Below are 10,561 nucleotides of genomic sequence, written 5' to 3'. Positions count from 1 at the left end.
TCAGGGTTGACATGTCGTTGATGGATTATTAACGTGACGTCATTGTATTGTTGAAGTGACGTCATGCCATTGTTATGAATAGGGGAATCCCCCCGTCTCAACCCTAGGTTGAGACCAACCCTAGGTTGAGACATATAGAATCATTCACCCCTTTGGGGTGAGATAGGGGAATCTCAACCCGAGGGGGAAGATTCTTAAGTTGCCAAACACGAGGCTTTGCCGAGTGTTTGGCAACTGAAGAATATTTTCCCGAGGGTTTAGATTCCTCTATCTTACCCACAAGGGGGTGAATGATGCTTTTTCTCCTACCCTGTTCTTCCAATGTGTATCATATACACAATGTAACACTTAAGGAATGATTTTTATTTTTTCAACATTTATGAGGTCATAACAACAATGGGTTTATGGACATATTGAATGAATCGCGTTAGCGATTCATGTAAAATATGTCCAAAAACCCATTGTTGTTATGACCTCATAAATGTTGAAAAAATAAATATCATTCCTTATATTTACATTGACGAATCCTTTCAGTGGATCGATATAACAACGAATAAAACAAATAAACAGGGTTTGTTCCTGCTTATACACGGGTGCAACGCAGTGGCGAGAACAGTGTTTTTTCGCGGGGAAATGTGACACTATCGTGAGAGATCTTAGCAACCGTCAACAACAATAACACAACAAAATGTAGTTCCATATTCAATGTTTATTTGTAGCACAGGACACGTGAATACGTGGATATTTCACCAAGCACAGTTCAATAATATTTTAAGATGTAAGAATTAAGCATCTAGGTCGGTCGTTCCGAGTGAGTAGTTTTTGTAGTGTATTACTACGCAGTGTGATCAGGTTACTATCAGTTTCCACGTGCTGAGATTCTATGAACACCTGTGTTATGCATTTATGAATGTAATTTTTGTCAATGGGTCTAAGCATACAGAATGTAAATATAATGTAATGACAACGTTACAAGCTAAATTCAGGGTTGACGTGTCGTTGATGGATTGTTGACGTGACGTCATTGTTTTGTTGAAGTGACGTCACACCATTGTTATGAATAGGGGAATCCCCCCGTCTCAGCCCTAGGGCGGAGACAGATAAATCTAGCACCGGCAAAACGGGAGATAAATCTGTCAGGTGTGGGAGAAAAGGAAATCTCACACCGGTAAAAGTGCAGATACACCTGTCCAGGGTAAGAGAACAATAGAATCTTTCATCCCCCTTGGGGGCGAGATAGGAGAATCTCAACCCGAGGTGGAAGATTATAAAGTTGCCAAATACGAAGGTTTGCCGAGTGTTTGGCTACTAAAGAATCTTTCCCCGAGGGTTGAGATTCCTCTATCTTACCCACAAGAGAGTGAATGATTCTTTTTCTCTTACCCTGATCCCCATTGTGTATCATATACACAATGTAATGATAACGTTACATGCTAAATTCAGGGTTGACGTAACGTTGATTAATTGTTGACGTGACGTCATGCCATTATTATGAATAGGGGAATCCCCCCGTCTCAATCCTAAGGTGAGACATGGAAATCTCACACCGGTAAAAGTGCGGATACACCTGTCCAGGGTAAGAGAATAGATGATATTAAACACTTTATTCCAGTGTTTCTGAAATATTGTTTTGAATTCACATGCATGACCAGTGTTCACGAATTAGCATCTAAGGCCAAAAAAAAGATAACTAAGAATTTGTTCAAATATCTCATTTTGAAGACTTGAGTTAAATATTCGCTTAGCTAACTAGGTTTGAAACTAACAGGCGCGTGACGAATTTGCATCAGCTTGAAAATTAGATAAGCAAAATAATAAGTCCATTTAACATTTGGAGCAGTGCTATTTCCTCATTGTTTAAACTAAAACCAAAGGAAATATTTTTTCCAGGATTTCAAAAGAGCACAATAAGAAAATGTATTATAAACATTTTAATTTTTTTTACAAATAATTTTCAAAAACGGAAGCTGATAAACGAAGTTTATGAAAGTGAAACTTGATCCCTTTATACAACTCTATAGTTGTCTTAAATTCATAGACATATACTAGTATGAAGGATCTCTGTAGCACCGCTGACAAAAATAAGAGGACTCCATTGTAGTTTTACATACATTAAAATGTATATATATTTACTTTCCCTGTAAGTGTTGTTTGACAGGGTCAGAGAAATAATGTTAAACAGGTAGCACCGTATATAAGAGCTAAAGTATAATAACCGGAGGTCCAGGGTTCGAATTCTTGTCTTGCCTCGTAACATTTTATACTCAGAATGCTGTTATTGGTTTTAATTTCATCTTTATTTTTTGTTATATAAAGATGCCACAAGGTATGTTTTTCTTTCCAGAAAATGATTTATCAAAGTTAGTAGCATACCAGAAAAAAATCCCCAATCCATTGATAGAGATTTTGGCAGTAGTACAGGGATTCTTAACGGGAAATTCAATAAATATTCAAATATAGAACGGGCTTCGGTTAAATGTTCAGAAAAAAAGATGCAGGAAAAAGATATATCAAAATATTTATAAACGTTTTCTTCAGGCTAATAAGTGTGGAGTGTAGAAAGGTTCATATAGCACAGCCAGTTAAGTGTTTATGTGTAACGTTCCAATGACTAGTAAGGTATGCCATCTTGCACTTTCGTCAGACAAATGACCAAATGAAGCGGAAGTACGTGGTTGCAATATATAATCGACGTCGATTCCTCTAGCTTTAAGCGTAGGTACACTAACTTGTTATACATCTACGAAATGACGATTCAAATCGAGAGGTCGATTCGGCTACACCTTGTCGATTACCTAGTCATATAGATGGATGTGCTAGATCCCCCTCCTCTTGATTCAGGACTGACCTTGATTCCACATTTGGTACAGGAAATGTTTTCCCCGGGGTTCATTTCCACATCATGATATATTAAATAGTATGATATTCCCAACTTACTTCAAAGTTATCGTTGCCGTAAGCATAAAAATAACACAAACACGCAAATCCAAATCAATAAGGAACTAATAATCTTTGTTCAGATGACTTGTATTTCTATTTTTCATCTCGACCAAAATCGTTGATTTTCGCTTTGTTTCACACCTCATGCAGTATTTAAAGATAAAAAAGGAAGCATTATGTCCAATAATTTAATAATATCTATTTACAAATTTATACATCATCTCCAACTAAGCAAAAGCAATGATACATTTTCTGATGAAATAAACCCATACGATGAGACCATCTGTCTGTTCTAAACAAAACTATTGTCCAGGTGAAGATGGTTTAGAAACGTTTCATCGGACTTGCGCAATGAAACAATTGTCTGTTTGTCCTTTCCCTACATCACTGTCTGTATAACATAAACACTTGTCTGTTTGTCCTTTCCCTACATCACTGTCTGTATAACATAAACACTTGTCTGTTTGTCCTTTCCCTACATCACTGTCTGTATAACATAAACACTTGTCTGTTTGTCCTCTCCCTACATCACTGTCTGTATAGCATAAACACTTGTCTGTTTGTCCTTTCCCTACATCACTGTCTGTATAGCATAAACACTTGACTGTTTGTCCTTTCCCTACATCACTGTCTGTATAACATAAACACTTGTCTGTTTCTCCTTTCCCTACATCACTGTCTGTATAACATAAACACTTTGTCAGATCTAGCCGTAAACACAGCTGTTTGTATTGAAGAATACTTTCATTGATGCAGCAGGTACAATGTGGTCAGACTCTACAGGAGATGCACATTAATATGAATTATACATCGAAGTTATGTGACGCACAGTTTGACACAGACATCCTCGAAGGAAAACCACTTTCATATAATCGTATGTAGTTCGCATCCCATTTTATGCTGAAAAATGCACATTATTATATTTTATCAAATGAAGATAAGAATACGTCATAACCAGGATCTTGCATATCTGTCACGTGATGATGTAATGCACATGTCATATCTGTTTCGAATCAAGTTTTCCTCCAACTTCCGTTTTCTGAACTCTGCCCTGAAACAGTAAAAGTAGACGTTGCGCATATTAATTATTTTGGTGTTTTTTTCCTTTCTTTCTTTATCTTTTTGTTTGTAAAATTAATAAATAATAATAAATCAACTTTTTTTTATCAATTTTCACAATCAATGTAACTTTTAAGTAAATTATAGAGACACATTGTTTGCAAACAAATGTGAATTGGACTTCTTTTAAAATTAAAACACGTGCTAATTGGCACATTACACAAGTTCTGCAGATGACACAATTCAGCCTGCAGAATTCTGTGATGCGTGTCCAGATGCAAATCATGAACATTTAGATTATTATCTAATCTAGAATTATATGCAGCTCGTAAACTCGGGTATCTTTTAATGATATAATTCTAGATCACACGTTAGTAGGACAGTCGTGATAACAAGTCCCAAACAAGATCATTAACATTACACGTGAACAAAAGCACTTGTGCTAAAAACACTTAGGTCGTCGTTACAATGGTAGCACGATGCTCATATAACAATATAAAGAAGTATTAGCCTATTATTGACTTTTAATGAGGTTGATATGTGTTCTTCGTAACCAGATAGCACTGTATTAACCGAATGTCATTCAGATATAAATTTAATCAATAGCGCGTGCTTAAATAATTATCTGTAAGCATTAACGTGACGTCACTGTATTCTCAACATCAGATCAATACCAGTATATATTTTATATTTTGGAATCATCATTGCTTTTATCTTAAGAAGGAACAAATATCATGATGTCATTTCAGAGAAAAATACATCTTTTCACCGACAGTATGACGTCAGCTCAGCCATACAATATCGCGATAATTATCGTATTATTTAGTGTGAATATCATACCTTTTATACACTATTTTAACGATGATGACAAACAGTATGATGGCTGTTCCAAGAGATGTTGCTCCAATAACTAATACTGTAACAACGAAAACAAAGCATGTCAATTACTAATATAACAAAGGCAAACTCCCACGATAACACAAAAAAATATAATTCGTTATTGTTAAACAATACTTACAGGGTAAACGATTCATTATATTGCTGTCAGAGCAATTAAGTTCGAAAGTAATCATAAGTAGCTAAATGTGAAGCCGACTGTACTCGATTTAACATTTTACATGCACCATCAATGGTACAAGCGTTTACCTAAGCGAGTCGAAGGGCTGAGTGAAGCTTTATGATGGTCGTTGTCTTTGGCACTGTTGTATAAGCCGTCGCCTAAAGACGAGGAAGTGGTCTGGATGTCTTGCTTAAACGTTGTTTCCCGTTGAGCTGTTATGTGCTGTTGAAGTGTTGTTTGTTGTTGATGGGTTGTTGTGTGCTGTTGTGTTGTTGTGTGCTGTTGTGTTGCTGTGTGTTGTTGAAATGTTGATTCGTGTCGAAGTGTTGGGTGCTGTTGATGGGTTGTTGTGGGCTGTTGATTTGTTGTTTGTTGTTGATGGGTTGTTGTGTGCTGTTGTGTTGTTGTGTGCTGTTGTGTTGTTGTGGGCTGTTGAGGTGTTGACTCGTGTCGAAGTGTTGTGTGCTGTTGTGGTGTTGTTTGTTGTTGATGGGTTGTTGTGTGCTGTTGTGTTGTTGTGTGCTGTTGTGTTGTTGTACGCTGTTGAGGTGTTGAGTCAAGTCGAAGTGTTGTGTGCTGTTGTGTTGTAAAGTCCTCTTGACGTGTAGTATGCTTAGGTCTTGCCTGCTGTTTGATTGTTGTGTCTACTTGAGTTGTCTCGTGTTTGGTTGTTGTATCTCGTTGAGTTGTCGTAAGCTGAGTTATTTGTTCTTGTTTCGTTGTCTCATGTGAAGTTGTTGTGTTGTGTTGTGTTGGTTTATCTTTATGAGTTGATGTGTCGTATTGAGGTGTTGTCTCGAGTTGAATTGTCTCGTGTGGAATTGTTTTGGTAGTTGTTTCTTGTAGTGTTGTTGAAAATGGAGATTTTGTTTCATTTCGAAATGTTATATTCTGTTGAATTGTCACGTAATTGGTTGTTGTAATTCTTTCGGTCTCGTGTTGTGTAGTTATCTCGTTTTGATTTGTTGTATAATGTTGCGTTGTCTCGTGTTGGGTTGTTTTATCTTGTTGAGTTGTCTCGCTTTGGATTGATATATCCTGTTGAGGTGTTGTCAGGTGGTTTATTATTATGTTGTATTGAGTTGTATAATCATGCCGAGTCAGAGGATGTATAGTTCTTTCATGATGTGTTGTGATCTCTGGTTGAGTTGTGGTGTCGTGTTGGGTTGCTGTATTTTGATTAGTTGTTGAATCTTGTTGACGTATTGTCAGGTGGTGAATTGTAGTCTCAAATCCAGATGTGGTCTCGTGTTGTTTTGTTGTCAAGGGTTTTGTTGTTGTTTCCTGATGAGTTGTTTGACGTTCAGTTGTTGTCTCTTGTTGAGTTGTAACAGGTTGCTGAGTTGTTTCGTGTTGTGCTATTGTCTTGTTTTGAGTTGTCTTGTGTTGGGTTGTTGTATGTTGTTCGGTTGTATCGTGATGAGTTGTATCTTGTTCAGGTGTTGTCATGAGGTAAACTTTTGTCTTGTATTTAGTTATGGTCTCGTGATTAGTTGTTTCGTGTGGAGTTGTTGTCTTGGGTTTGGTTGTTGTTTCTGGCTGAGTTGTTAGTTCATATTGAGTTGTGGCGTGTTGGTTTGATGTATCGTGTGCATTAGGTGTCTCGTTTTGAACAGTCACGTGTTGGGTTGTTGTACCTTGCTGAGTTGCCTCGTGTTGAGTTATTTTATCCTGTCGAGTTGTCCCGTATTGGTGTGTTGTCTCTTGTAGAGTAATTATACCTTTTCGAGTTGTGTCGTGTTGCGTGTTAGGTGTTTGACTTGTTGGTTGTTGTTGAATTGTTGTATCTCGTTGAGGTGTTGTCAGGTGGTGAATTGTTGTCCCGTATTGAGTTCTGGTCTCGTGTAGGTTTGTCGTATGTGGTTCGGTTGTTGTTTCGTGATGAGTTGAAATGATTTGTTGAGTTGTATCTTGTAGATTTGTCTCATGTTGAGGTGTTGTATCTTGCCGAGTTGATGTTTGTTGTTGATTTCCTTCTTGTTTAGTTGTTGTTGTTTGGTGTTGGGTTGTCCCGTGTTGGGTCGATGTGGTTTTTTGAGTTGTGTCGTGTTGAACTGTTGTTTGGTGTTTTGTTGTCCCGTGTTGGGTTGCTGTATCTTGTGGTGTTGTCTCGAGAGAAGTTGTTTTGTGTTTTCTTGTTGTCTCAGGAGGTATTGATGACTTTTTTTGAGTTATCTGGTGTTTGCTTGTTGTCTCCTGTTTCGATGTTGTCTCATATTCGATTGTTTTGATTTGTTGAGTTGTCCCGTGTGAAGTTGTTGTCACATGTGGGGTTGTCACGTGTTGAGTTTTTGTCTCGTTTAGAATTGTTGTCTGTTGTTGAGTCGTTATCTCGTGTGGAGTTGTTGTCTGATGTTGAGTTGTTGTCTGATGTTGAGTTGTTGTCTCGTGTGGACCTGTTGTTACGTGTTGTGCTGCTGTCTCGTGTGAATTTGTTGTCTCGTGTTGAGCTGTTGTCGCTTGTTGAGTTTTTGTATCTTGTGGATTTGTCTCGTTTTGAGTTGTTTTCTTGTGTTGATTTGTTGTCTCGTGTGGAGTTGTCTCGTGTTGTATTGTTGTGTCCGGGTTTGTTGTTGACTCATATTTGGTGTTTGCATTTTCTGGAGTTGTCTTGTGTTGCAATGTTGTCTTGTATTCGATTGTTTTGATTGGTTGAGTTGTCTCGTGTTGAGTTGTTGATATATCGTGTGGAGTTTTCTCGTGCGGAATTATCTTGCAAGGAGTTGTTGTCTCGTTTTGAGTTGTCACTTGTTGAGTTATTGTCTCGTATGGAGTTGTCTCATGTTGAGGGTTTTTTTCGTGTTGAGTTGTCTCGTGTTGAGTTGTCCCGTGTTGAGTTGTTGTCACGTTTTGAGTTGTTGTCTCTTGTTGAGTAGTTATCTCGTGTGGAGTTGTTGTCTCGTGTGGTGTTGTCACGTGTTGTGTTACTGTCTCATGTAAAGTTGTCTCATGTTGAGTTGTTGTTTCGTGTGGAGTTGTCTCGTATTGAGTTGTTGTCACATTTTGAGTTGTTGTCTCTTGTTGACTAGTTATCTCATGTGGAGTTGTTGCCACGTGTTGTGTTATTGTCTCATGTGAAGTTGTTGTCTCGATTGGAGTTGTTGTCTCGTGTTGAGTTGTTGTCTCGTGTTGAGTTGTCTCGTATTGAGTTGTTGTCATGTTTTGAGTTGTTGTCTCTTGTTGACTAGTTATCTCCTGTGGAGTTGTTGCCACGTGTTGTGTTACTGTCTCATGTGAAGTTGTTGTCTCGTGTTGATTTGTTGTCTCTGTTTGAGCTGTCTCGTGTTGGGTTGTTGTTTCGTGTTGAGTTGTTGTCTCATGGTGAGTTGTCTCTTGTTGAAGTGTTGTCTCGTGATGATTTGTTGTCAGGCGTTGTGTTATCTCGTGTGGAGTTTTTGAATCTTGTGGATTTGTCTCATGTGAAGTTTTCTCATGTTGAGTTGTTGTTTCGTGTGGAGTTGTCTCGTATTGAGTTGTTGTCAAGTTTTGAGTTGTTGTCTCTTGTTGACTAGTTATCTCCTGTGGAGTTGTTGCCACGTGTTGTGTTACTGTCTCATGTGAAGTTGTTGTCTCGTGTTGATTTGTTGTCTCGTGTGGAGTTGTTGTCTCGTGTGGTGTTGTCACATGTTTTGTTGCTGTCTCATGTGAAGTTTTCTCATGTTGAGTTGTTGTCTCGTGTTGAGTTGTCTCGTATTGAGTTGTTGTCATGTTTTGAGTTGTTGTCTCTTGTTGACTAGTTATCTCCTGTGGAGTTGTTGCCACGTGTTGTGTTACTGTCTCATGTGAAGTTGTTGTCTCGTGTTGATTTGTTGTCTCTGTTTGAGCTGTCTCGTGTTGAGTTGTTGTTTCGTGTTGAGTTTTTGTCTCATGGTGAGTTGTCTCTTGTTGAAGTGTTGTCTCGTGATGATTTGTTGTCAGGCGTTGTGTTATCTCGTGTGGAGTTTTTGTATCTTGTGGATTTGTCTCGTATTGAGTTGTTTTCTCGTGTGGAGTTGTTGTCTCGGGTGGTGTTGTCACATGTTTTGTTGCTGTCTCATGTTTAGTTTTCTCATGTTGAGTTGTTGTTTCGTGTGGAGTTGTCTCGTATTGAGTTGTTGTCAAGTTTTGAGTTGTTGTCTCTTGTTGACTAGTTATCTCATGTGGAATTGTTGCCACGTGTTGTGTTATTGTCTCATGTGAAGTTGTTGTCTCGATTGGAGTTGTTGTCTCGTGTTGAGTTGTTGTCTCGTGTTGAGTTGTCTCATATTGAGTTGTTGTTTCGTGTGCGGTTGTTACGTTTTGAGTTGTTGTCTCTTGTTGACTAGATTTCTCCAGTGGTGTTGTTATTTCGTATTGAGTTGCTGTCTCCTGTTGAGTTGTCTCGTGTTGAATTGCTGTCTCGTGTTGAGTTGTTGTCTCGTGTTGAGATGTCTCTTGTTGAGTTGTTGTCTCTTTTTGTGTTGTCTCTTGTTGAGTTGTCTTTTGTTGAGTTGTTGTCTCTTTTTGTGTTGTCTCTTGTTGAGTTGTCTTTTGTTGACGTGTTGTCTCGGGAGGTGTTGATATTTCGTGTTGAGTTGTTGTCTTTTGTTGACGTGGTGTCTCGGGAGGTGTTGATATTTCGTTTTGAGTTGTTGTCTCGTGTTGAGTTGTTGTCTTGTGTTGAGTTGTTTCGTGCTGAGTTGTCTCTTGTTGAGTTGATTTTTCGTGCTGATTTCTTGTTTCGTGTTGAGTTGTTGTCTCGGGAGGTGTTGATATTTCGTGTTGAGTTGTTGTCTCGTGTTGAGTTGTTGCTAAGTGTTGAGTTGTTGTTAAGTGTTGAGTTGTCTCGTGTTGAGTTGTTATTCCGTGTTGAGGTGTTGTATCGTGTGAAGTTTTTGTTTCGTGTTTAGTTGTTTTCAAGTTTTGATTTGTTGTTTCTGGTTGAGTTGTCTCTTGTTGAGTTGTTGTCTCGTGTTGAGTTGTTGTCTCTGATTGAGTTATCTCGTCTTGGATTGTTGTTTTTTGTTTAGTTGTTGTCGCGTGTTGAGTTGTTGTCTCGTGTTGCAATGTTGTCTCGTGTTGAGTTGTTGTCTCGTGTTGCAATGTTGTCGCGTGTTGAGTTGTTACATATTGGGTTGTTTTGTATTGAGTTGTCTCTTGTTGAGTTGTTGTCCGGAGTGGAATTGCTGCGTGTCGAGTTGTCTCCTGTTGTAATTGTATTTGTATTTGAGTTGTGATTGGTTCCATTTGTGTTGTTGTATCTGGATGTGTAGTTGTCTTTATTGGGTGTGGGACTATTTGAAATATTTGAGGGTCGATCGTAATATTTCCTTAAAATAGAAACAAACGGAACAAAATATAACATTTGTCATTGTCTGTAACACTATAATGTAAATCATTTTCGTGTTTCATATGAGATAAAAATAAACCTTTGTTAAGCAAAATGGGGTTATTTCTATTGTTTATTCATCACAAATCGAGACTTTATTTATAGAAATTATATCAAATACAAACATACCTTTGCATACCGCTAACTTTAACAAG

The 10,561-nt window shown here is 38.1% G+C and overlaps 1 protein-coding gene across 1 annotated transcript; it reads right to left on the bottom strand.

Annotated features, from left to right (window-relative positions):
* Positions 1–3,877: 3,877 nt before the first annotated feature.
* On the bottom strand, positions 3,878–10,264 carry LOC110446639 (mucin-4-like). Its single transcript, XM_021491892.1, has 3 exons — positions 5,146–10,264; positions 4,840–4,915; positions 3,878–3,991 (listed from the first exon to the last, which is right to left on the bottom strand). Exons 1-3 carry the CDS (start codon positions 10,262–10,264, stop codon positions 3,889–3,891), a joined length of 5,298 nt encoding a protein of 1,765 aa, XP_021347567.1. The 3' UTR covers positions 3,878–3,888.
* Positions 10,265–10,561: the final 297 nt, after the last annotated feature.

This window comes from Mizuhopecten yessoensis, unplaced genomic scaffold (genome assembly GCF_002113885.1).
Source record: "Mizuhopecten yessoensis strain PY_sf001 unplaced genomic scaffold, ASM211388v2 scaffold2891, whole genome shotgun sequence".
In the NCBI taxonomy this organism is placed as follows: Eukaryota; Metazoa; Mollusca; class Bivalvia; order Pectinida; family Pectinidae; genus Mizuhopecten; species Mizuhopecten yessoensis.
This window is presented reverse-complemented; position numbering and strand designations above follow the sequence as displayed.

What these genes read in the sequence shown, in the direction of transcription:
- LOC110446639 (XM_021491892.1), bottom strand. Translation starts at nt 10,264, where the DNA reads ATGGAACCAATCACAACTCAAATACAAATACAATTACAACAGGAGACA. An exon ending in CAGCCCTTCGACTCGCTTAG is followed by an intron (nt 4,916 to 5,145) that starts GTAAACGCTTGT and finishes TCGTTGTTACAG; the next exon opens with TATTAGTTATTGGAGCAACA. An exon ending in GTTAAAATAGTGTATAAAAG is followed by an intron (nt 3,992 to 4,839) that starts GTATGATATTCA and finishes TTACTGTTTCAG; the next exon opens with GGCAGAGTTCAGAAAACGGA.